General features: G+C 60.9%; 4 protein-coding genes across 8 annotated transcripts; 1 reads left to right on the forward strand and 3 right to left on the reverse strand.

The window, feature by feature from the left end:
• The first annotated feature begins 138 nt into the window (after window positions 1–138).
• LYPLA2 (lysophospholipase 2) lies at window positions 139–8252 on the forward strand. Of its 3 annotated transcripts, none has more exons than XM_059868534.1 (10): window positions 139–284; window positions 2435–2538; window positions 3360–3391; window positions 4079–4144; window positions 4497–4544; window positions 4718–4788; window positions 5020–5093; window positions 5211–5312; window positions 5431–5607; window positions 6190–8252. In XM_059868534.1, the coding sequence occupies exons 1-10, from the start codon at window positions 167–169 to the stop codon at window positions 6238–6240; spliced, it is 843 nt and encodes a 280-aa protein (XP_059724517.1). In that variant the 5' UTR covers window positions 139–166; the 3' UTR covers window positions 6241–8252. The 3 variants fall into 3 exon arrangements, with proteins under 3 accessions (XP_059724517.1, XP_059724516.1, XP_059724518.1); XM_059868533.1 differs by lacking the exon at window positions 139–284 and adding an exon at window positions 574–718; XM_059868535.1 differs by lacking the exon at window positions 139–284 and adding an exon at window positions 1214–1346.
• Window positions 8253–8381: 129 nt separating this feature from the next.
• GALE (UDP-galactose-4-epimerase) lies at window positions 8382–11988 on the reverse strand. 2 transcript variants are annotated; one of them, XM_059868529.1, is made up of 11 exons: window positions 11888–11988; window positions 11058–11183; window positions 10866–10981; window positions 10563–10676; window positions 10264–10440; window positions 10053–10166; window positions 9907–9973; window positions 9732–9817; window positions 9543–9620; window positions 9290–9404; window positions 8382–9214 (listed from the first exon to the last, which is right to left on the reverse strand). In XM_059868529.1, the coding sequence occupies exons 2-11, from the start codon at window positions 11176–11178 to the stop codon at window positions 9159–9161; spliced, it is 1044 nt and encodes a 347-aa protein (XP_059724512.1). In that variant the 5' UTR covers window positions 11179–11183; window positions 11888–11988; the 3' UTR covers window positions 8382–9158. The 2 variants fall into 2 exon arrangements, with proteins under 2 accessions (XP_059724512.1, XP_059724511.1); XM_059868528.1 differs by lacking the exon at window positions 11888–11988 and having other exon boundaries at window positions 11058–11452.
• A 565-nt stretch (window positions 11989–12553) lies between these two features.
• On the reverse strand, window positions 12554–17649 carry HMGCL (3-hydroxy-3-methylglutaryl-CoA lyase). 2 transcript variants are annotated; one of them, XM_059868531.1, is made up of 9 exons: window positions 16951–17649; window positions 16466–16555; window positions 16154–16261; window positions 15700–15795; window positions 15036–15184; window positions 14661–14724; window positions 13789–13977; window positions 13412–13537; window positions 12554–13132 (listed from the first exon to the last, which is right to left on the reverse strand). In XM_059868531.1, the coding sequence occupies exons 1-9, from the start codon at window positions 16999–17001 to the stop codon at window positions 13031–13033; spliced, it is 975 nt and encodes a 324-aa protein (XP_059724514.1). In that variant the 5' UTR covers window positions 17002–17649; the 3' UTR covers window positions 12554–13030. The 2 variants fall into 2 exon arrangements, with proteins under 2 accessions (XP_059724514.1, XP_059724515.1); XM_059868532.1 differs by lacking the exon at window positions 16951–17649 and adding an exon at window positions 16719–16819.
• A 140-nt stretch (window positions 17650–17789) lies between these two features.
• On the reverse strand, window positions 17790–21954 carry FUCA1 (alpha-L-fucosidase 1). The gene is made up of 8 exons (XM_059868527.1): window positions 21596–21954; window positions 20739–20873; window positions 20401–20538; window positions 19687–19792; window positions 19155–19355; window positions 18825–19015; window positions 18549–18648; window positions 17790–18034 (listed from the first exon to the last, which is right to left on the reverse strand). Exons 1-8 carry the CDS (start codon window positions 21937–21939, stop codon window positions 17894–17896), a joined length of 1356 nt encoding a protein of 451 aa, XP_059724510.1. The 5' UTR covers window positions 21940–21954; the 3' UTR covers window positions 17790–17893.
• Between the last annotated feature and the right edge of the window lie 221 nt (window positions 21955–22175).

Genomic DNA, 22175 nt, shown 5'->3' on the forward strand with positions numbered 1-22175 from the left:
GAGTCGCGGCGCTCCCGTGTGCGCGGGTGGCACCGGCGGGGAGCGCGGCGGGGGCCTGTCCCCGTAACCCGTCATCCGCCGTGGGAAGGGCAGGACGGGGCGTGTTGCCGATAATCCCTGACGGCCCGGTGGCGGTTCCGAGCGCGATGCGGTGCCCGTTTCCACCATGGCCGCCCGGTCGCGCCCGGCGCGGCGCTGCGTCACTTCCGCCGCGCTGCCGGAAGTTCCTGTGGGAGCGCGTCGGGGGGAGCCGCGAGGAGCGCGCGCGCCGGGCCGCGGGAGAGGTGCGGGGAGGGGGGGGCGGCACGTACCACCGGGGCACTGCGGGGGGGGGGGGGGGGGGAAGCGGGGCGCAACCGGGCAGCGGCGCGGCGGGGGGGACGTACCACTGCTGCGGGAGGGGGGAGGAAATTCCGTGAGGGCCGCGGGCAGCCGTGGGGGGGCGGCGGGGCCTTTAACGGGGATTAACGGGGAGAGGGGCGGTGAAGGGACCGCGGTTCTGGTTCGGCGGGCCCCGGTGCGATAATGGGGCTGCGTCTTTCCGTCCCCGGGGTCTCGCAGCCTGCAGGGACCCTCCAGAGCCCCGGTTCAGGCGGAAAATCGGCGCTCCCGGCCGTGGGGATCCCGCCTCCATCCGCTGCCGGGCGGGATCTCCCCAGCCCCCCGCTGGATTCCGCTCCCCGCGGGGCTGCGGGCCCGGGAGACAGGCTGAGGCACGGTAATTAATGCTAATTAGCGCCTGCTGAACGCGTCCGGTGTCGCTGGTGGGTGCGACGCGGCGGGATGGGACCCAAATTCACCTCCTGGTTCTGTTTGTGCCTTTACACCCACACGGGCACATCTGAGGGGTTTAATCCTGGGGATCCCATTGTGCTCCCTCCAGGAGCGGGGCAGGAGCATCCCAGGCAGGAATTCTCAGCAGAAATTTTGGGGATTCCCAGCAGGAATTTTGGGCTTCCCAGGAGGAATTTTGGGGTTGCCAGCAGGATTTTTGGAGATTCCCAGGAGGAATGTTTTGTGCATTCCCAATGTCTGAGCATCCCAAGTTTCCCTGGAGCCTCCTCAGCAAGGAGCGCGTCCCATCCCTGCCAGGGGAAGGTGCTGTTATTTTTGGCTGTCCCTCTGTCTTCCTGCCAGGGTTTTTGGCAGGTGTGGTTTCTCTCCTGGCCGGTTGTTTTGCCCCTGGAGTACACACGAGCACGTGGGCCGTGTGGCTGTGTCAGATCCGGGGAGCTGCTCTGTTCCCGGTGTTTTTATTTGAGTGGGGAAGCTGCTGACGAGCAGTCAGTGGAACGAGTCGGGCAGGTCCTGGCCAGGCTGGCAGACAGAGCAGGCTGTTTCTCTGGGTAAGGCTGGCTGCTGGCACTTTTGGGAAGGTTTGGGGTGATCTGTGTCACCTTGACCTGCTGGGGATGGTGCTGCTGTGGGAGGTGAAGCTGGGGCAGAGTGTGATGAGGAAAGGATGGAGACAGGACCTTGAGAGAGGCTGGAGCTGTGCCAGGGGAGGTTTAGGTTGGATATCAGGGAAAGGTTTTTCCTCAGAGGATGCTGAGCACCGCCCAGGTTCCCCAGGGAGTGGGCACAGCCCTGAGGCTGTCAGAGCTGTAGAAGCCTTCAGACAGCACTCCAGGGATGCTCAGGGTGGGTTGCTGGGGGTCTGTGCAGGGTTTGGGGTTGGATGGATGATCCTTCATCCCTTCCAGCTCAGGATATTCTGTGATTGTGCTCCAGAGGCTGATCTGTTCCTGGGGGATAATGGCAGTGCCCTAAACAAGCTTTGATCTGATTAGTGCTGGTGGTCAGTGGGGTCAGGGCAGCCTTGTGGGGAGCTGTGATTTGTGATGTAGTGGGAGCAAACACCGTGGGCTGTTGTGGCTGAAGGCTGGGTGCTGGCAGCTCTGCAGTGACAGGACAGTGCTGGTGACCCTGCCTGCTGTCCTGGGGAGCCACAAGCGTCTTCCATCACTGGGGGGGCTCAGACCAGCTCCCAGTGCTGTGGTTCATCCTACACAGCCCCATAAAGCAGGGCTGGAGCTTTATGGGTGCAGCAGAGCCTGTGCTGCTGCATGCCGAGGGTTTCCTGCTTCCCCCTTGGAGCAGATGTGGGTCAGGCTCCTGCACAGCTCAGGGAAGGGCTGCAGGGATGAAGGGATGCTGAGGCTGTGCTGCCTGGCCACCCTCTGCCCACGCTGGTGCAGCCACAGGAATAACTTTGGCTCTGAGTTGTAATTTGCAGGCTAATTTTAACACTTCCAGCACCCCACGTGTGGAGCATTGTCTGCTCCTGGGCTCTCCAGCACTGCCAGGCCACACCGTGGGGTGTTCCACCTGCTCTTTAATTCCCTCCCAGCCAGCTGCTCCTGTGGGTGAAGCAGCTGCCGAAGGGCGGTGGGACGTTTGTTTTCCTGCCTCACCTCACGGCTGTGTCCCGCAGGTGCCAGTGTCGACCCCTCTCGGTGTATGTGTGGTAACAACATGTCTGTCCCCCTCCTCGCCGACGCTGTCACCGTGTCAGGGGCAGAGCGGGAGACCGCCGCGGTAAGGGCTGCCCTCCCCTCCCTCCCTCCCTCCTTCCCTCTCTCCTTTCCCCCCTCCTTTCCCTGCTGCTCCCTGTGGAAAATGGAGCTGCTTCCATGAGCTCCAGCATGGCAGGGCCAGCGAGAGCTCTGGGCTCTCTGCTCCAGGGTGAGAGCTCAGCTTATCAAGGCAGTGGAGCTTAAGGCTGATGGGGCTGTTTAAGCTTTTAAAAGCAAATCTCCCAAAGGAACCCCCCCAGTCCTTCCCTGGAGTCTGCAGGCTGCCTGCCCTCTGCTCCCCAAGGCTTAGGGGTTGCTAGAGCCTGAGATGAAAAGCCTGTGGAGGTGGATTTGTGAGTCCTTGGCGACAGAGGGAAGAATTCCTCCCTCTGAGGGTGGGCAGGCCCTGGCACAGGGTACCCAGAGAAGCTGTGGCTGCCCCTGGGAGTGTCCCAGGCCAGGCTGGATGGGGCTTGGAGCACCCTGAGACAGTGGAAGGTGTCCCTGTCCCTGCCATGGCAGGGGTGGCACTGGAGGGGCTTCAAGATCCCTTCCAGCCCGTTCTGGGATTCAGGCTGGGCCTGTGCTCTGGTGCCACTCCTGGTGGGATGATCTGTCACTCTTTGTCCCTCTGCTGTGCAGAGGAGTTGGGATCTGCCCGTGGCAGCTCTGTGGCAGGATGACACCACATCCCTGACCCACCCATCCACCACGCTCCGCGCTAATTTCAGCCTCTTCGAGTTGGTGACTAAGTGTCCATTTGCCACCTCCCTGCCAGCCCAGCCCAGCCCTGCCCCCTCTGACTCTCACACCAGCTAATTCCCTTCCTTCTGTCTTTAACAGGTCATTTTCCTCCATGGCCTTGGAGACACGGGGTGAGTGTCCCTGGAGCTGGCTCTGGCTGGGATGTGTGCTTTGCCAGATGTACATCCCAGCCTTTGGCTGCTGCTTTCCCTCAGGGCATCTCCAGGATCTGTGTGGGGCTTTGGGCTGGGGTCTGCAGCCACTCCTGCACCAGCCTGGCAGGGAATGGCAGGGAATTGCTGCCAGCAGCTGTCAGCTCTTGAATATTTATGATCCCGGCAGCCTGGCAGCCCCCCACCCCCCGCGGGTGGATTTTGTGCTGCCTTCGGGGATTGCTGATAAGCACTGCAGCTTTTCCAGGCCTCGGCAGGGCAGGGCGACAGCATCTCTGCTCTGCAAGGCCACCTCAGGGCTCCCATGGTGGTCACAAAGGGCTCCTGCCTGTCCAGGAGATTCCCTCCTCCCTGCCTGGACATTCCCTCCTGCCTGTCCAGGAGATTCCCTCCTCCCTGTCTGGACATTCCCTCCTGCCTGTCCAGGAGATTCCCTCCTCCCTGTCTGGGCACTCCCGCCTCCCTGTCCTCCCTGCCTGCAGCTTTGGGGCTTTGTGTGCTTGCTCACCTCAGATGGGATCAATTGCTGGGGGGGTTTCATGGGGGGCTCAGGCTGATGGGGTGGGTAAAATAAGCTCAGGGGAGGGGTTGGGGGGCAGCAGGGTTTGGGAAAATGGCCCAGGATCTCCTCCTGTCCCTCCCCAGGCACAGCTGGGCCGATGCTCTCTCCTCCATCCGCCTCCCCTACGTGAAGTACATCTGCCCTCACGCGTAAGTGCTGCCCTGGGGGGGCTTGGGGGGCTTCTTGGGGGGGTCTGAAGCTGCCAAGGCTGCTGGGGGAGGCCTGAGCCCAGCAGGGCTGCCCAGCCAGGCTGGCTCTGCTGCCATGGTCAGCTCCTGCAGCAGGCAGAGCTGTTCACACAGAGTGAGCAGCACCAGAGGCTCTTTTCCTTCCTTTTTGGCTTGTTTATCCTTGGTGGCTGCAGGGAGAGAAAGACAAAGGCTCTGGAGCTCCCTGTGCATCCCTGCTCAGGCAGGAGGGGGCTCAGCAGGAAGGGGAGAGGTCTCAGTCTTCCTGCTCCCCTCAGACTTGAGCTCAACCACCCAAAATGTTCCTCCACAGGCCCCGGATCCCGGTGACCCTCAACATGAAGATGGTCATGCCCTCCTGGTCAGTGCTTTGGGGGACAGGGCTGGGTGGGACCCTTTTGGGGAGTGAGAGGGATGGTGGGACAAAATCCACTGCCCTGTGGGGGCCAGGGAAGGGCAGAGACCCCCCAGCTCCTGCCTCCCCACACTTGGGGTTCTGGGAGAGGTTTTGGCTGAGCCTGCTGCTTCCCCCAGGTTTGACCTGATGGGATTGACTCCGGATGCACCCGAGGATGAAGCTGGGATCAAGAAAGCTGCAGAAAACAGTAAGGAGCTCAGTAAGGGGAGGTGGTGAGCTGCTGTACACCTCTCCCTTGCTGTGACTGGAGCAGGTGTCTTCCTTCCACCTCTCCTTTGTTTCTGCTGTCCTGTGATCCCAGCAAACCTTTCCCCTGGCATCTCTGGCCCCTCCCTGTCCCTGATGTGCACCCAGAAGCATGGGATGATGCTTTTGAGCCCTCTCCTTCCACTGACCCATTTCTCCCATCTCCTTCCAGTTAAAGCAATCATTGAGCACGAGATGAAGAACGGGATCCCCCCCAACCGCATCATCCTGGGGGGCTTCTCACAGGTGAGGGTCCCCAATTCCTGCTCCACCTGTCTCAGGGAGCTGGGTGGGTGTGAGCTGGGCCTGAGGGTGTCCCTGCACCCCCGTGGATCCACAGTGAGTGCTGGTCCCCCCCTGCAGGGCGGTGCCTTGTCGCTGTACACGGCTCTCACCTGCCAGCACCAGCTGGCCGGGATCGTGGCGCTCAGCTGCTGGCTCCCGCTGCACAAGGCCTTCCCACAGGTACCCCTGCCGTGGGCATGCTCCCACTGCAGCTCTCCCTTGTGCTGGGGACACAAAGCACGTCCCCCATTGGTGTCCCCTCACCTGGGCACAGCTGAGTGTCCCCTCCTGGTGGCAGGCGGCGAACAACGGCGTGAACAAGGACATTGCCATCCTGCAGTGCCACGGGGAGCTGGACCCCATGATCCCCGTGCGCTTCGGGGCCCTCACTGCCGAGAAGCTCAAGTCTGTCGTCACCCCCACCAAGGTGCAGTTCAAAACCTTCCCTGGAGTGATGCACAGTTCCTGTCCTCAGGTCAGTGCTGGCCCTGGAGGGAGGGGGTGGCACCCCCTGGGTGGTGATCAGTGATGGGCCTGTGGGAATGGCCTGGAGCTGTGCCAGGGGAGGGTTGGGGTGGATTTCAGGGAAAGGTTCTTCTCCCAGAGGGTGCTGGGCACTGCCCAGGCTCCCCAGGGAATGGGCACAGCCCCAAGGCTGCCAGAGCTCCAGGAGCCTTTGGACAGCGCTCCAGGGATGCCCAGGGGGGATTGTTGGAGGGTCTGGGCTGTGGATCCTTGTGGGTCCCTTCCTTTTGGGACCAACCCCAGCCCTGCAGGCCAGGCAGGGTGGGGAACACATGAGCTATATTTGTTCCCGACTTGCTCTGGGAGGCTGCAGAGCCCTTGTGCTCCATCCTGGCCCTTGGGGGAGGATGCAGAGCCTCCTGCCCCATTCCCGGGGCACAGCCCGGCCCTTGGGGGAGGATGCAGAGCCTCCTGCCCCATTCCCGGGGCCCAACCCGGCCCTTGGGGGAGGCTGCAGAGCCTCCTGCCCCATTCCCGGGGCCCAGCCCGGCCCTGGGCAGCCCCGGTGTGACGGGCCGTGCGCCGCCCGCAGGAGATGATGGCGGTGAAGGAGTTCATCGAGAAGCTGCTGCCCCGGATCTGAGCCGAGCCCCTCGGGACTGTCGCAGGGGAGGGTGCCGAGGTCACCGCCGCCCGTGTGTCCCTGTGACCCGCCCGCTGCGAACGGAAGCCATGGCCCCCCCAGCGCACCTCCCGCCACACCTGCCCGCGCCCTCGCACCGCGTCCCCTCCGGCCGGGGGTGCCCGGCTCTCCCGCTGCTCCCGCAGCCCACACCGGAGCTGGCTAAGGCGAGCCTGGGAGTGGCCTTTTCTCTCCTGCTCTGGCTCCGAGCGCTTCCCGGGGGAAGGTCACCGTCCCCTCGGCGCCCCGCGGAGCTGGCCCGGCGCGGGTGAGGTTTTCCTGTTGGGTTTGGGGTTTTTGTACCAGTATTAGGGGCGGGACGTGCCCGGCTGCGGTGGGAGGAGCGGGGCGGGGCGGGGGCACCCCTGGGGCTCGGAGCTGTGCCCTCGGTGGCCGCTCCCGGCCTCCGCTCAGGCGATTCACGGGTTTTCAGTCGGAGCTCAGGAACCCGGGACTCCCCTGCGGACCCCTGCAGGCCCCGGGGCAGGCTCTGCCCTGGGCTGGCACCGCCAAAGGCTGCCCGGGGCCGGCAGGGAGGGTCGGTGCAGCTCCCGCACCTCCCGCACGGCCCCGCCTGTCACACACGCACACTCCCCTCAGCCATCGGCCTGGGGCAGCTCTGCCCTCCTGAGATAATCACCTCCTTCCTCCTGCTCCTCCTCCTCTTGTTGCTTTTACAATCTCCATCCCAGAGGCATCTCCCCCCCTCCCAGCCCAGCTCTGCACCCTGGGAGCCCCAAAGCTTCGTTTACACTCATGGAGCCACCGGCCCCGTCTTCAATGTCTTCTCTTGCTGCTACTCGTCCTTCCCTTTGGACTTGGGCTGGCTCGGGGAAGGGGCAGTCCCTGGCCCCGGGTTTGGCTCCTGGTGCAGCTGGAAGGAGCAGCTTTGCTCCCAGCCATCATCTGACCAGCATCTGAGCCCGGGTGCTGCTGTGCCCCACCCTCTGTGCCCCCGGGGGTCTCCCTGCTCCCAGGACTGGGGGCTCCTCCTGCCCCCCTCATGTACAATCACCTGTGGCTTGTCCCCTCCCGACTGCTGGCATCGTGCTGGGGCCCCGAATGTCTCCTCTGGGGGGGCTCCTGGCTGACCCTCCCCTCTCACAGGGCCCAGGGCAGTGGCTGTGGAGCAGCTCTGCCCTCACCCCCTCTTCCCCCGGGCTGAGCCCCCACTTGGGGCTGATCATGGCTTTTAAAACACCCCCACATTCCCCAGGCTGGCCCTGCTCCCCCTGCCCTGCCCCAGGGAGCCTCTGCCCGGTGCCTGGGGGCCAGGGAGGTGAGGGCTGCCCTGGGGGGCTCTGGGGGGGCTCAGCCCCAGCAGTTCTGCTGCAGCCCTGCCCTTCCTGCCTGGGCTGTGCAAAGCAATAACTGCCCTCTGGAGAGTGCATCGTGGGGCCCACCCTGGCTGGGCTCTGGCCTTGGGGGTTTTAATTTTTGCTCTTTTTAGGAAGTCTGAAAGCAGCAGAGCTGCTGCTGGCACCGGGGGCAGCCCAGCTCTGCCCCTGCCCTGGGCTCTGCCCTGCTGGCTCTTCTATGCTGTGTTTTAGTGCTGCTGTGCCTCTGCCCCCCAGGCCTGGCTGGGGGCATGAGAGGGTGGCAGGGGTGGGATGGCATCTCTCTGGGGTCACCAGGAGCTGGTGATGGACAGACTGACCTGTGTGACTGTGAACTGGAACCGTGTGTGACGGGGGGCCCGGGACCATCCCTGTGCAGAGCATTCCTGCTCACTCCCTGCCCGAGCAGTGCCAGGAACCCGGGAGGGAGAATGGCTTCTCTCCATTCCTCAATACAGCTTTGGGTTTTTTTCTTCTGTTTTTATTTTCTTTTGGGTTTTTTTTTTGGTTGTTGTTTTTATTCTCTCTCTTGTCTTCCTTGTACATGTCTGGGTTTTTTTTTTTTTTTTTGTGTGTGTGTGTGTGTGTGCGTTCCACAGAGACTCAAGGTGAAATAAATCCTCAACTTATCCTGGAGCTGAGCTGGCGTCATCCCTGACCAGGCAGGACGAGAGATTTGGGAGGGAGTGGGGCTCCATGAGGCCCCAGGGTGCCATTTTTAGTGGCAGCAGCTCTGGCTGAGGGGAAGCAGAACAAAGCTGCCACTTAGAAAGTAGGAAAGTTTATTTTAAAAACAAATCAAAAGCTCAATTCATAAGTTATTCATCCAGCCGACAGCACACGGGGCCGGCTGCGTCATCCCTGCCCTGGGAGCTGCCAGGAATAAACAGGAGCAGTGTGGGACAGGGGGGCAGAGCTGGCTCCTGGCAGCTCCTTGGGCTGTGGGGAGTGGCTGCCACAGGAGGCCAGAGCAGGCACCCAGGGGGCTGTGGGCAGCCAGGCCAGGCTGGCACAGCCCTGGGCAGGGGCTTCTCCAGCTCAGCAGGAGAGGGGGAAGATGAGATTTGGTCCCCAAAACCATGCTGGGGGTAGGGAAAAGAGGGGGTTGGAAGAAGCCTTGGAATGTGACTGGTCCCTCTGGGAGGTTCCTGGTTCCTTCTCTGTGCCAGGGCAGGGGCAGAGGTGCCTTGGGCTCCCCCTGAGCCAGGTGGGGCAGGAGGGAACAGGGGCTCTGCTGCATTTTGGGCTCAGCAGGACCCAGCTGTCCCAGTGCTGGATGCCCAGCGCACAGGGAGGGCCCAGGAGCTCCAGCCTGGGCTGGCTGCAGCCTCTGGGCATTCCTGTGGGGGTTCCATGCCTGTGGTGCCAAACCAGGCCCTGGCTCAGTTCTCTGTTCATTGTGGTTCTGATCTGTGAGATGTGAAGACCTGGGGGATGAGGATGAGGGATTCTGAGGGTGCTCCAGCCATCCTGCCCTGTGCCAGAGGCAGGAGGGGGAGCTGGAAGTGCCCTCCCAGGATGGTGACAGCCCTCGGCCACAGCTCAGTTCTTGCTGAAGCCCGTGGGGTTCTGCAGCTGCCACCGCCACAGGTCCTCACCTGGAACAGGAGAAGGGAGGTGAGGGAGGGCAGGGGCTGGCAGTGCCCGCTGTGCCAGGGAGGGGATGCCCTTACACATCTTGTCCAGGCCAAAGGCAGCTTTCCAGCCCAGCTCCCGCTCGGCCAGCGCGGGGTCAGCGTAGCAGGAGGCCACGTCCCCCTCCCGCCGGGCCGTGATCCGGTACTTGATCTGCAGGGAGAGCAGCACTGAGGGCTCGGGGGGCTCCCGGGGGGCTGAGGGAACGGTGCCAGGGCTGCTGGGGGGGAGCAGGGCCCTGTGGGAGCAGCTGCTGCCCCTGTGCCTGTGAGCCTGCAGCTCTGCCCTTACCTCCCTCCCTGAGGCTTTCTCCATGGCCCGGACCATCTGCAGCACGGAGTAGCCGGTGCCTGTGCCCAGGTTGTAGATCTGGGAGGAGGATAAAGGACAGGGATCAAGGGGAGAAGGGCCAGGTGCCCCTTCAGCCCCCACTGGCACCCCCACAGCCCCTCAGGGCTGGCAGCACCCCCAGGTTGGTACCTTGCAGCCACAGTTCTCCTTGAGCTTCTTCAGAGCAGCGATGTGGCCCTTGGCCAGATCCACAACGTGGATGTAATCCCTGACTCCTGTGGGGATGCAGAGGGTGAGGGCAGGGCCAGGGGTCTGGGAATCCCAAATTCTCCCTGTCCCAAACTCCCCCTGTGCTGTGACGCACCCGTTCCATCGTCTGTCTTGTAGTCGTTCCCAAAGACGCTCAGGAATTCCCGGCGTCCCACTGCCACCTGCACAGAGGGACAGCCCCGTGGAGCCCCAGCACCCAGTGTCCCCTCCCTGTGACCTCCAGGGCTGTGGGGGCTGTACCTGAGCCACGTAGGGCATGAGGTTGTTGGGGATGCCCTGAGGGTCCTCCCCGATCATCCCCGACTCGTGGGCGCCGATGGGGTTGAAGTAGCGCAGGAGGACGGCGTTCCAGTCCTGGGGACACACGGACAGGGCTGCCCGGTCACCCCCGTGGGGCCACCCCTGGTGTGGGGACATGGCCGGGCTGCAGCCCCACGGGGCAGCTCCTCACCCTCTCTGCTCTGCAGAGATCCCGGATCATCTCCTCGATGAAGAACTTGGATTTGCCGTAGGGGTTGGTGCAGCCCCCCACCGGGTGCTTCTCGTCCAGGGGGAGGTACTGGGGGTCCCCGTAGACGGTGGCCGAGCTGCTGAACACGATGTTCCTCACACCGTGGGCCTTCATGGTCTGCGAGGGGCAATGGGCAGCACCGATCCAGCTCTGTGCCCTGTGCCAGCCCTCAGCGGGCACTGGCAGGGCCCAGGGCAGGGCAGAGGGAACAGCCCGGGATCGCTGCCGGCCCCTCTCACCTCCAGCAGCCCGATGGTCCCGGTGAGGTTCACTCTGTAATATTCCAGAGGCTTCTGCACCGACTCCCCCACGGCCTTGAGCCCCGCAAAGTGCATCACAGCCGAGAAACGGTGCTGCAGGGAACGGGCTGGGCATCAGAGCCACGGCAGCAGGAACCAGCCGGGATCCCCCCAGGAGCTCCGTCCGGCCAGCCTGGGGGGCTCCCACAGGAGCGGGCACTGCGTTTGCTCCCTGCTCCCGTGGCTCCCAGCCCTGCCAGGGACCCCGGGAGCCACCCAGGGCACTGCAGCTCCTGCCCTCACCTTCCTGAAGAGCTCCTGGAGCGCCGCCTCGTCCGTGATGTCGAGCTCCTGGAAGAGCACGGGCCGGTGCGCGATCTCCTGCACCCGCCGGAGGCTCTCGGGGAGCTCCTCGGAGCCTGGGGATGGAGGGGAGTGAGGGGGCGCCGGAGCTGGGCCCAGCCCGGGCATGGGGCCGGGACGGGGCTCCCGTACCTCGGATGGCGTTGTGGAAGTTGTCGATGACCACCGGGACGTAGCCCGCCTGCAGCAGCTCCAGCACGCAGTGGCTGCCGATGTAGCCGGCGCCGCCCGTCACCAGGATGGTCTCGGCCATGGCTCCTGGGGGAAAGCCCAGAGCCGCGGGGTGGGCACGGCACGGCACGGCACGGCCAGGTCGGTCCTGCCCGAGGGACGGGCGGGGCAGGGCCGGCCACACCTCCCGGACACGGAGGTGGCACATCCCGGAGACGAGCCCTGGTTCTTCCTGTTAAACCCAGCCCTGGGTTCACCCGTACCCCTCAGGGCAGCAGTTCTCGCTGTGAATTAACTAATTAATGAATTAACTGGGGTGGTCTCCGCAGGGTACTAGCTCTGCCCTTCAGCCGCTCCCCGTTTCCCCAGCCTCCCTCCCCGGGCTGGCCCCTCCGCAGGGAGGACTCGGGGACAGCCGGCGGTACCCGCGGGACCCCGGCCCGGGGAGCGGCGGGAGCCCCGGGAGGACCCGGACCGGGACATTTCCCTGCGGAGCTGCGGCCCCAGCCGGAGCCCCCCAAACTCCCGGGGCTGGGGAAACAGCACCGGGCCTGGTGAAAGGCAAAACTATCGCGGATTTCAGCCGGGAGCGGGGACGGGCCCGGGAGGAGCGGAGGGTCCCGGGGCCGAGCGGCAGAACGCACCCGGGGACCGGAATTGACTCCAGAGCCCAGAGGTACCCCAAGCCGCGGGGGTTTGGGCTGTCCGTACCAAAGGAGGCAGGGCAGGGCAGCACATCCGTTCCCCTGCCCGTTCCTACCGGTTCCCCCCCGGTTCCCCCGGTCTCTCACCCGCCGCTGCCGCCGCTCCCGCTCAGCCCCGTGAGGGGCGCGGCCCCTTTAAGGCCGGGCCTTGGCCCCGCCCCCGGCGCCACGCGCGCGGCTCCTCCATGGAAACGTGTCAGGGCTACGGGGCGGCGGCGGGGACAAAACTTCGCGGGGGACGGCGGCCATTGGTGCGCGCGGGAGGGGGCGGGCCCACCGCGGGGAGCCCGGTGCCGCAGCGCCCCCTGGCGGCAGCAGGAGGCCGTTGCCCCAAAACCCCAAATTATTGCCTCAAATTGTTGCCCCAAAACCCCAATTATTGCCCCATTCCGCCTCATTTCTGCGGCGTTCATTAGCGAAGATTTGGTAAGTGTTACAGTTTATTGCAGTCATGTGGAGAGGAGGCACACGCAGCCTCACGCCTGCCCTGGCCCCTGAAAGGACAAAGCTCCTGTGCTCCTCTTCAGTCTCACACCTAAACTGTTCAATAAATTACTTTAAAGAGCTGTGGGTGGTTCCCAAGAACCTGAGCACTGAGGAGCAGGGGCATTTCACACTCTGCTCTCAGAGTGGAAGGAACTGCTCACCCCCCCAGCCCATGATGATGCAGAGTTTCCACAAACAAGAGGCACCTGGAACCAAAGCAGCAGCCAAAGCTCCTTTGTTGGTTCAGCTGAATCAAATTTCTCACAGTTTAGACTATTAAACAATGTGTTTATTACTCTTGGTGTGCCAGGGTATCTTACAACAGATACACAGTGCAGCAGCACATCCCTGAGGGCTGAGGTGGCCCCAGGGGAGCACCAGGGGAGGTTTGGGCTCAGCCTTTGGCTGTCGTGGAGGGGAGAGAGGGAGGGAAGGGACTGAGCTGGAGCTGTGCTCCAACTGCAAAAGCTGTGCTTGTCCTTGGCCCTGCAGGCAGGAGCTGCTGCTCTGCTCAGGGCTCTCCTCTGCCCCTCCACATCCTCCCCTCTCCAAGGCACATGGGGGCAGCCTCAAGGTCCAGTAGAACAAAATAGAACAGGATATTCTCTCACTTCTTCCTAATTCTGGTGGATTTTGAGCTTCCTCTCAAATGCTGAGCCAGGAAGGAGCTCGGGAGGCCAGAGAGGAATCCCAGCCAGGGCTGGATGCTTGATTTCTTGATCCAAGGAGAAATCCCACGCAGTGTCACAGTCTGCAGGAGGCCTGAGACACCTTGGAATTGGTTTTTCTGTTCAGGGCATTGCAGATGAAGGTGCCTGTGTCCATCAGCTTCTGGAGATCCACCCCCTGCATGGCAAAGGCCCAGGACATGCTTTGAGGGACATCTCCCACCATCCCAGAGTGCCCCACACCCCGTCCAGGCTGGCTTTGGGGACTCCAGGGAGAGCCACAGCTGCTCTGACACCCTGTGCCAGGGCCTGCCCACCCTCACAGGGAATATTTTTCCCTGATATCCCATCCCACAGTGCCCTCTGTCAAGGGGAGGCCATTCCCCCTGTCCTGTCAGCCCAGCTGCCCCCACCACGCTCAGGCTCCTGCCCTGAGCAGAGCCTGAGGTGCACTCACCGTGTGGATGCCCAGCCCGTTGAGCATGTACACCAAGTCCTCTGTGGCCACGTTCCCAGAGGCTCCCTGGGCATAGGGACACCCCCCAAGGCCGGCCACGGAGGCGTCCACCACGCTCACCCCCATCTGCAAACAGAGCCCGAGTCAGGGGCTGCTCTGGGAGCACAAACTCTGCAATTCCCAGCAAGCCCAAAATCCCCAAGGGAAGCTGCTCCCTTGGTGTGCCTGGCCCAGCCCTGGCAGTGCCCCAGGCCAGGCTGGATGGGGCTTGGAGCAGCCTGGGACAGTGGGAGATGGGCAGGGGGTGGGACAAGATGGGCTTTAATGTCCTTCCAACCCCGCCCTGGCAGATGTGTGCTGCAGAGCAGGGATCCTACCTGCAGGGCCACCAGGATGTTGGCCAGGGCCTGCCCGTAGGTGTCGTGGCAGTGAACAGCCAGGGCCCCCACGGGCACCTCCTTCATCACCACTGCCAGCATCTCCCTCATGCTGCCCGGGGTGCCCACGCCGATGGTGTCCCCCAGGGAGATCTCGTAGCACCCCATGGAGTACATCTTCTTGGAGACCTGGGCCACAGCCAGCAGGGCACTGAGAGGGCATCCTCCCTCCCTGAGCTGATTCCTACTGCACCACCATCCCCTGGACACCCCTCCTTCCCTCCCTGAGCTGATTCCTACTGCACCACCATCCCCTGGACACCCCTCCTTCCCTCCCTGAGCTGATTCCTGCTGCACCATCATTCCCTGGACACTCTTTCCCTCCCTGAGCTGATTCCTACTGCACCACCATCCCCTGGACAACCCTCCTTCCTTCCCAGAGCTGATTCCTGCTGCACCATCATTCCCTGGACACTCCTTCCCTCCCAGAGCTGATTCCTGCTGCACCACAATCCCTGGACACCCCTACTTCCCTCCCACAGCTGATTCCTGCTGCACAATAATTCCCTGGACACTCCTTCCCTCCCAGAGCTGATTCCTGCTGCACCACCATTCCCTGGACACCCCTACTTCCCTCCCAGAGCTGATTCCTGCTGCACAATAATTCCCTGGACACTCCTCTCTGGGATTAAAAACCTGCAGGTCCCCAAACCTCCCTCAGCTCCCCATTTCAGCTGGGTTCAGCCTCTGAGAACCTGGGTATTCCCTTATACACCCCCCTGTATCCTGGATATCCCCACTGCCCACTTCACATCCCTCAAAACCAGTCAGAACCCTCTCAGGAGTTGTGGCTGTATTTATGACTGACTCACCTCTGCAACTTTAGCTGCAGAAATCTTCCCTTCATAGGGACATCCAAGGACACAGGAAACATATCTGTGGTTAAAAAAACCCCAAACTTTTAGCTGGAAAAGGGCAGGGGGATTCTACTGGACTAATCAGTCAGGACTTGTGCATCTTCCATGTCTGCAAGATGGGACAATCAATTTTATGCTCCAGTGGCCAAAGGTTACAGCATTTCACCAATTTCTTCTTCCATGGGTGTAAAGTCTGCCAAGATGAGCCCAGAGGGCTGCTGGGGTGATCTGTGCCCTTCCATGTGGGATGTTTGCCAAGAAAATCTGATCCCAACTGCTTCTGGATGATTCCAGAAAGAATGTGGGTGAACTCCAGCAGGAAGCCCTTACCCCCTGACAGGAATGCTGGCTTCCTTCGCTGCCCTCATGACCTCTTCAAACCTCTCCAGGCTCTCCTCGATGGAGCAGTTGATGTTTTTCTGGGTGAAGAGCTCAGATGCTGCCCCAAAGATCGACACCTCTTTGGCCCCTGCTGCCACCTGCAAATAAAAAATCCTAAACTGGAACCACAGCATCACTGAGGCTGGAAAAGAGCCCTGAGATCAGCAGGTCCAATCCTTACCCCACAGAGCCAGGGATTTTTCTTGTGAGGGAAATGACAAACAGAGCCATAACTTCATGATTTCATGGCCAAGAGTTAATTCAAGGGTTTCAGAGGCATCTCTTGGTAGGGATGTCTCAAACCACCCCATAAACATCTCCCTTTACAGAGGCTCTTCTGTTCCCAAATAAATCTGCCTTGCTTATTTAGACTTGAGGATCTTGGAGCTCTTCTCCTCCTCAACGTCTCTGTGATCTACAATCTCTGACTACAGCTCTCTCATCTTACAGAAGCATTTCCCCCAAACAACCCAGTCCTTCCCTCAGCTCACTCTGCAGCAAAACCACCAGGACACATCTGAGCTGGCCTTGGGAAGGGTGAAGCCCGAGGAGCAAAGGAGCAGGTGGGACTGCAAAGCCCCAGGGTGGACTCTGGGGTGTTCCCAGCCCTTACCGCTGCCTGGAAGCCCCTGAGGTTTGGGGTGAGCACAGGGTAGCTGATCCCAGGTGATTTCTTGATGCCCTGCAGGACCTCGGTGTGATCAGCCATCTGCAAAGCAAGCCAGAAACATCTGTGAGGGTTCTGCCACTTCTGCCTGTCACAAAATCATCACTAAAGCTCCTTTTTGTAAAGGGAACTGAAATGGGGAGGGCTCAGAGCCTCTCAAAGCAAACAGAGCTGCAGCTTGTGAGGGGTCAGGGGTCACCCAGCAGGGCCAACGTGCACAAACAGTGTTTGTGTGTGACCTGCCTGTCCCTCTGCTCCTTCCAGGGTCCAAAGGGAAGCTCTGGGATATTTTAACTCCTCTGCTGGTTCTTGCCCAGTAACAGGGACTTGGGAGGGAGCAGAACCACTGGATTGCTGTACTTTTAGAGCACAGCACTGCAAATCCTGTCTGAACACTGACCTGAGGAACCCACTTGGGGGACACGAAGCTGGTGGCCTCTATGACCTGCAGCCCTGTCTCTGACAGCATGTTGATTAAATTGATCTTCACTGGGGTGGGCACAAGATTCTAAGAAGAAGAAAAGAAAGATGACCCAAAGTTATTATTATTCACACAATAAATTCTTCCACCACTGAAAAAAAAGCGATTTTTCAACATGAAAAAAGCAGCATTTAAAGAAAACCCGCCCCACTGGGGGGCACAGGGGGGCGTTTGGGGGACAGGGCTGGAGAACGGCCCCGGGAGGTGCAGGGAGCCCGGAGCCGCCGCTACCTTCTCGTTCTGGAGCCCGTCGCGGGGTCCCACCTCCACCACCTTCACTCGCTTCGGGTACGCCCCGCTCGCCGCGGCACCGGAGCTCACCTGGCACGGAGGGCAGAGTCAGCCGAGCCCCAGCCCCGTTTTCCCCTGCCACAGCCCCGCTTGGCCCTGTCCCGGTACGGACACCCCCACACTGGCCCCGTGTCCCTCTGTCCCGATGCCCCCCGGTCCCTCTGTCCCCGGTCCCTCTGTCCCGGTCCCTCACGGGCCGCAGCGATCCCGCCCAGCGCGGCAGGAGCCGCCGCGCCGCCATGTCCGCCTGGCTCACGTGACCGCACACACCCCCGAGCCGTGACGTTACCGGGGGCGTGGCCCCGGCGGTCACGTGGGCGCAGCCCCGCCGCGCTCCCCTCACGGCACCGGCCCCGGCCCCGGCGCTGTCCCCGCGGCCGCTCCGTCCCCTCCGTCCCTTGTCGCCGCCCGCAGCCGTCCCGTACCTGTCCCCAGGCGCCGTCCCGCGGCGCGCAGCCCGTGTCGCAGCGCGGCATCTTCCCCTGCGGTGTGCCCGGCGGCGCGCCCGCCGCGCCCTTATAGCGCCGGCTTTGCCGGTGCCCGGTGCGCCGAGCAAACACGGAGCTGTTTGTTTTGGGGCGGGCCCCGCTCCGCGCCAGGGGTCACCGGCACCGGTGATGGGGCTCTGAGGCAAAGAGGCCATCGCTCTGTTGTCCCTGTTTGTCCCATTTTTTTGTTTGTAACGGCGTCACCAGCGGCGCTCCTGTGAGCGGGTCCTGGCACTCGCGGCCGGTGCGTGTTTGTCCCTTGGGTAACGGCGCCCACGGCACCGGCTCCGCACGTGGCCCTGCCCCGGGGCTCTGCTCGAGCTCAGCTCAGAGTGTCCTGGCGGCTTTAGCTGGGACAGGAACAAAACGCAGCCTGCCCGCAATGCTGTGGTGCCTTCACAACAACCTGTGCCCTTGGGAGCAGCCTCATGGCTCACATGGTTCAACCCTTTTGGGAAGTTCAGCATCCACGCAGGATCCCTGCTCTCGCTGGAACTCCAAGTTCACAAGTTCAGGAGTGTAAGCAGAAGTCACAGGTGCGATTCACAATGGTGGAGTCTCTTCAATTCTTTAAGAACAAAGCCTTTTGTTGTAGCTGTCTCCAGAAGAATATCAATAGAAGTTTGCTGATGGATTTGTATATTTTTTTAATGGATGATTTCTTCCAGATCTCTTCCAGCAAGCTTCCATTAGATTTATTCATCATGGAAGCAGCTGATCACAACTGTTCCAACCAACACCAAAGTAACACAAGGCAAGAGAGACTGGAGAAGAGATTCTCTCAAGTGAAAAATAATGTATTCAACGTGAAACATAAAAATCCTCTTGGGTTCAGTCAAAAAGAAAGGCAGTGGGAGATGCTGTGATCCCCCCACAGGCATCACTTCACACCCTCGAGCTTCACCACCCAGCCAGACTGAGGAGGGAGAGGAGATGGGAGCATGTAGGGCAGGGTTATGAGCATCCCTGTCCCTGGCTGGGTCTGCCACTCCAGAGTGCCACCAAACCCCAGCAATGTCACCTGCAGAGGAAGGAGGGGACACAGCTGGAGCTCAGCAGGCCCCCTCTGCACAGCCCACAGGCCCTGCAGGTCCCCAGCCGTGGCTCACGTGGCACAGGGGGTGACACAGGGGTGTTTGGAGGCCACACCAGGCTGCAGTTTGTTGTTTGGGGTTTGTTTGTTGCTGATGTTTTGCCCCTGTTTGTTCAGGGCAAAGGCCGCTGCAACGTTTGCGTCACGGTGACATCTGCCACCAGCAGGGCACTGCACCTGGGCTGGACCCGGGCTGCAGGACAGATCCTGCTCTGGGGGGATCTGCTTCCCTCCCCTGCAACAACAGGATCAAACCCCTCCAGGACTGGAATCTTCCCTGGCAGATCCTGTGCCACATTCCACATGAGCCAAAGCCTGGGGTGCTGCAAGGAGCCCACAGCACACAACCTCCCCACTCCCCCAGCTCCTGAACAAATCCAGGCTGGCCCTTCCCAGCCCACAAATCCCCAGATGGGCTCTCAGTGTGAGTTAAGTCCCTTACCTGTGTGCCTGGGCATGGAATGGGTGAGGACAGATGCAGGACACTGTCCCGAGGCCAGAGCAGGAAGATGGCAAACACCACTGGTCCCTTGGAGGTGTACCTGGGAGAGCAGGAGTTCAGCAGCTGAAGGGCACCAGACACAAACCTGATCTTTCCAGACAGCACGAGAACACTGCCTTGCCCTGTCACCACACAGGGGTCACCTAGCTCCCCCAACTCCAGGAAAAGGTATGAAATAAACATCAGCTCAGCTGGTGTGAGCAGCAGAGCCCTCACCAGACTGTGTCTGTGGTGTTCTCCATCTGCACCCTCCAAGGCTGGGACTCATAAATCGCCTCCCCGTTGGTGTCCAGCCACCTCCCAAGGGCCAGGAGTCTTTCTTGGAAGATGGGGACAATCACCCCTTCTTTTGTAGGTCCCACATTGAGGAGGTAGTTGCCACCCAAACTCACAGTCTGCACCAGCTCCTGTGGCAGATAAAGCAAGATAACATTCTCTTCACCTCAGACAACAGAGAAACTGAGGGGTTTTACCCTCACCAGCTGCTCCAGAAGCCTCTCACTCCCAGCAATCCCCCCCAGGCTATTTTGATGTCAGGTTTCTCACCTCAATCATACTCCTTTCATCCATCACCTCAGGCAGGCTCATGTTGCTGCGGTAGCCCCAGGAGAGCCTGTCCAGGGAGGAGCACATCTCCCACTTGTGATCTGGCAGCCTGCCTGGCCTGTACTTGTCAGCACAGTTGTAGAAACCCCCGTGGCGGCAGGAGCAGCCCCGACCCCAGCGATCATTGACAACCACGGTGTCCTGAGAGAAGAAAACCAGCTCAGGGCACAGATCCTTTTGTTCTTGGGCTGTCACCCACCTGAGGAAGCACCTCAAAATTCCCAGTGTAATGGAAACCCTCCTGAGAAGGCTGAATCCCTCCCTCTGCTCAGGTAGGAGCTGAGGCAACAAAGCTGAGTATCCATCAAAGGTCAGTGGAGCTGTCCCAGCAGCACAGTCAAGGTTTTCTTTTTGTCAGAGAATAAAAGACATCTGGCAAAAGTCCAGGAGGTTTCTGGTTTGATCCCACATCCCACAGCTTCCTGCCCTTCCACACCCACCCAATGCCAGGAGGGGCAGCAGGCACTGGTACCTTGACAGGGCTGTCGTTGTAGAGCCAGGCAAGGAAAGAGGTGGAATTCCAGTAGGAATCTGGAGCTTCCCAGTCCCCATCTGACCAGATCAGGTCTGGTTTGTATCTAAGGGAGATAGATGTTGTTTCAAAAAGGCTCATCTGCTCCTGCCACACTCTGTTTCTTCCCCTTCCCACTGCCTGGCATCCCCAGGAGGTTTTTGCTTCATTTTCTGCTTCACACAAAGCTCTAAGGGAGGCCCTTGCAGCAGCAAAGAGCAAGGTGCTGATGCACAGCTCAAGACAGGGTGCAGTTCTTCCAAAAACCCCAGAATTTGGCACCTCAAAGTGCACATTCTTGAGTGGGGACAATGACCCACAAACCCAAGCCTTTTATTTTTGTCAGCAAGGGAAGCAAGGCAAGGATGCAAATTCACTTTTCTATTCTACTAAATAGTGAACAGTTTGTTCCACTTCCAGCCCCCCCTGCACAAAGGCAGGATTAAAGGGAACTGCTTTTGCAGGAAAAAATTGTCCCTGTCTTACTCTACAGATTAGACCTTCCACAGTTAAAAGTGAACTCCTTTTCTAATTACCACAAATCATTACTGCTTAGCAAAGAGAATCTGCCTCGGCAAAAATCAACATTTCTCTTCTTTGCACCCACTTTGCACCTTTCTCTACAGAACTGAAACCAGGAAATGCTGGTGATTCTGAACTGGTTGTGGCTCTTACTTTAAGACAAGGTCATAAAGTTCTGGCATTGTCTTCTTTAAAACAAAGCTCTGGGTCTTGAAGTCTCTTTGTTTGTCAGCGAGGTAGAGAGGGTTAAACCACTCCATCAGGGAGTGATACAGCCCATAACGGAGGTTGCTGAAGGACAAAACACAGAGGGAAGAGTGAGGCTTCAGTGGGGATTAAGAAGCAGTGGAAATTAAATTACTGGCATTATTATTTTTCATCATTTGCAAGCACTCCATTTTTCACACAGGACTCAGGGTTTTTTGCTGTTTGCCAAGCAGAGCCAGGAGGATTCACTGCTCTCAGAGCAGAGCTCCCTGGCAGGGCTGTACCTCTCCCTGAGGGCTTCTCCCAGCTCTCCCACCAGGTCCCGGTGGGGCCCTGTATCCACAGAATTCCAGTTCCAGGACACTGGTGACCCCCAGTTGGTGAAGCCCTCGTGGTGCTTGGTGGTCAGGACCACGTATCTGAGAGGAGAAAAGGACTTGGTTGGGATGGCAAAGGAACAAATGAGATATTTCCCAGCCTCACTGCAAAGCCAGTCACTAGAACAGCCAGGCACTGGATAACCACGCTGTGAGGAGCCCTCTGTCACTATCCCTTGGATTTAGAAGCAAATACAAGAATAAGAGAGGCTTTTAGTGGATTTTAATGCTGGGAAAGAATGATCAGGAAATACTTAGGAAGGAGCAAGATCTGTCATCTCCTCAGCACCCCTCAGGAATGCCCAGCACTGTTCAGAGACCCCCAGTCCCTCAGGGATCCCCGGATTTGCCCCTTCCATCCCCTCAGAGACCCCTGCATCCTCCTGGGAACAGCCCCATGTGCTTCCCAAGCTTTTCCATTCCCTCAGGGAACCCCAGCCATGGCATTCCTCCCCTCAGGGACCCCCTCATCCCCTCAGGGACCCCCGGCCATGGCACCCATCCCCTCAGGGACCCCCTCATCCCCTCAGGGACCCCCGGCCATGGCACCCATCCCCTCAGGGACCCCCTCATCCCCTCAGGGACCCCCGGCCATGGCACCCATCCCCTCAGGGACCCCCTCATCCCCTCAGGGACCCCCGGCCATGGCACCCATCCCCTCAGGGACCCCCTCATCCCCTCAGGGACCCCCGGCCATGGCACCCATCCCCTCAGGGACCCCCCATCCCCTCAGGGACCCCAACTCCGGCCATCCCGGCGCTGACCTGGCCCCGGCCCGCTGGAAGAGCTGTGCCCACTGCCGGGGCTGGAAGTCGTGGGCGGTGAAACGGGGCGCGAACTCCGCGTAGGTGGTGCCGGGCGGGAAGCGGCGGCGCACGAAGCTCTCGTAGGCGGCATCGTGCTGGCCCTGCCAGTGCCACCAGAACCACTCGGAGCCCCAGGCCGGCACGGAGAACACCCCCCAGTGCACGAACACCCCCACCTTGGCCCGGTCGAACCAGGCCGGCAGCGGCCGCGCGTCCAGGCTGGCCCAGTCCGGGCGGTAGCGGGCCGCGGCCAGGCCCGGGCCCAGCGCGGCCGCCACAGCGAGCAGGGCCAGCGCCGCCATGGCCCCGTGACGTCACCAACGGCCTGGCTCCCCGGAGCCGCGGGTTCGAGGCTGCGGCCCGACCGCTGCCCGCGGGCACGGCGGGGAATGTCCCGGGAGGGATGGAGGGACAGCGGGGATAGCCCAGCAATCGGGGAATGTCCCGGGAGAGATGGAGGGACAGCGGGGATAGCCCAGCAATCGGGGAATGTCCCGGGAGAGATGGAGGGACAGCGGGGATAACCCCAATAATCTGG

Source organism: Haemorhous mexicanus, chromosome 27, assembly GCF_027477595.1.
Source record: "Haemorhous mexicanus isolate bHaeMex1 chromosome 27, bHaeMex1.pri, whole genome shotgun sequence".
In the NCBI taxonomy this organism is placed as follows: Eukaryota; Metazoa; Chordata; class Aves; order Passeriformes; family Fringillidae; genus Haemorhous; species Haemorhous mexicanus.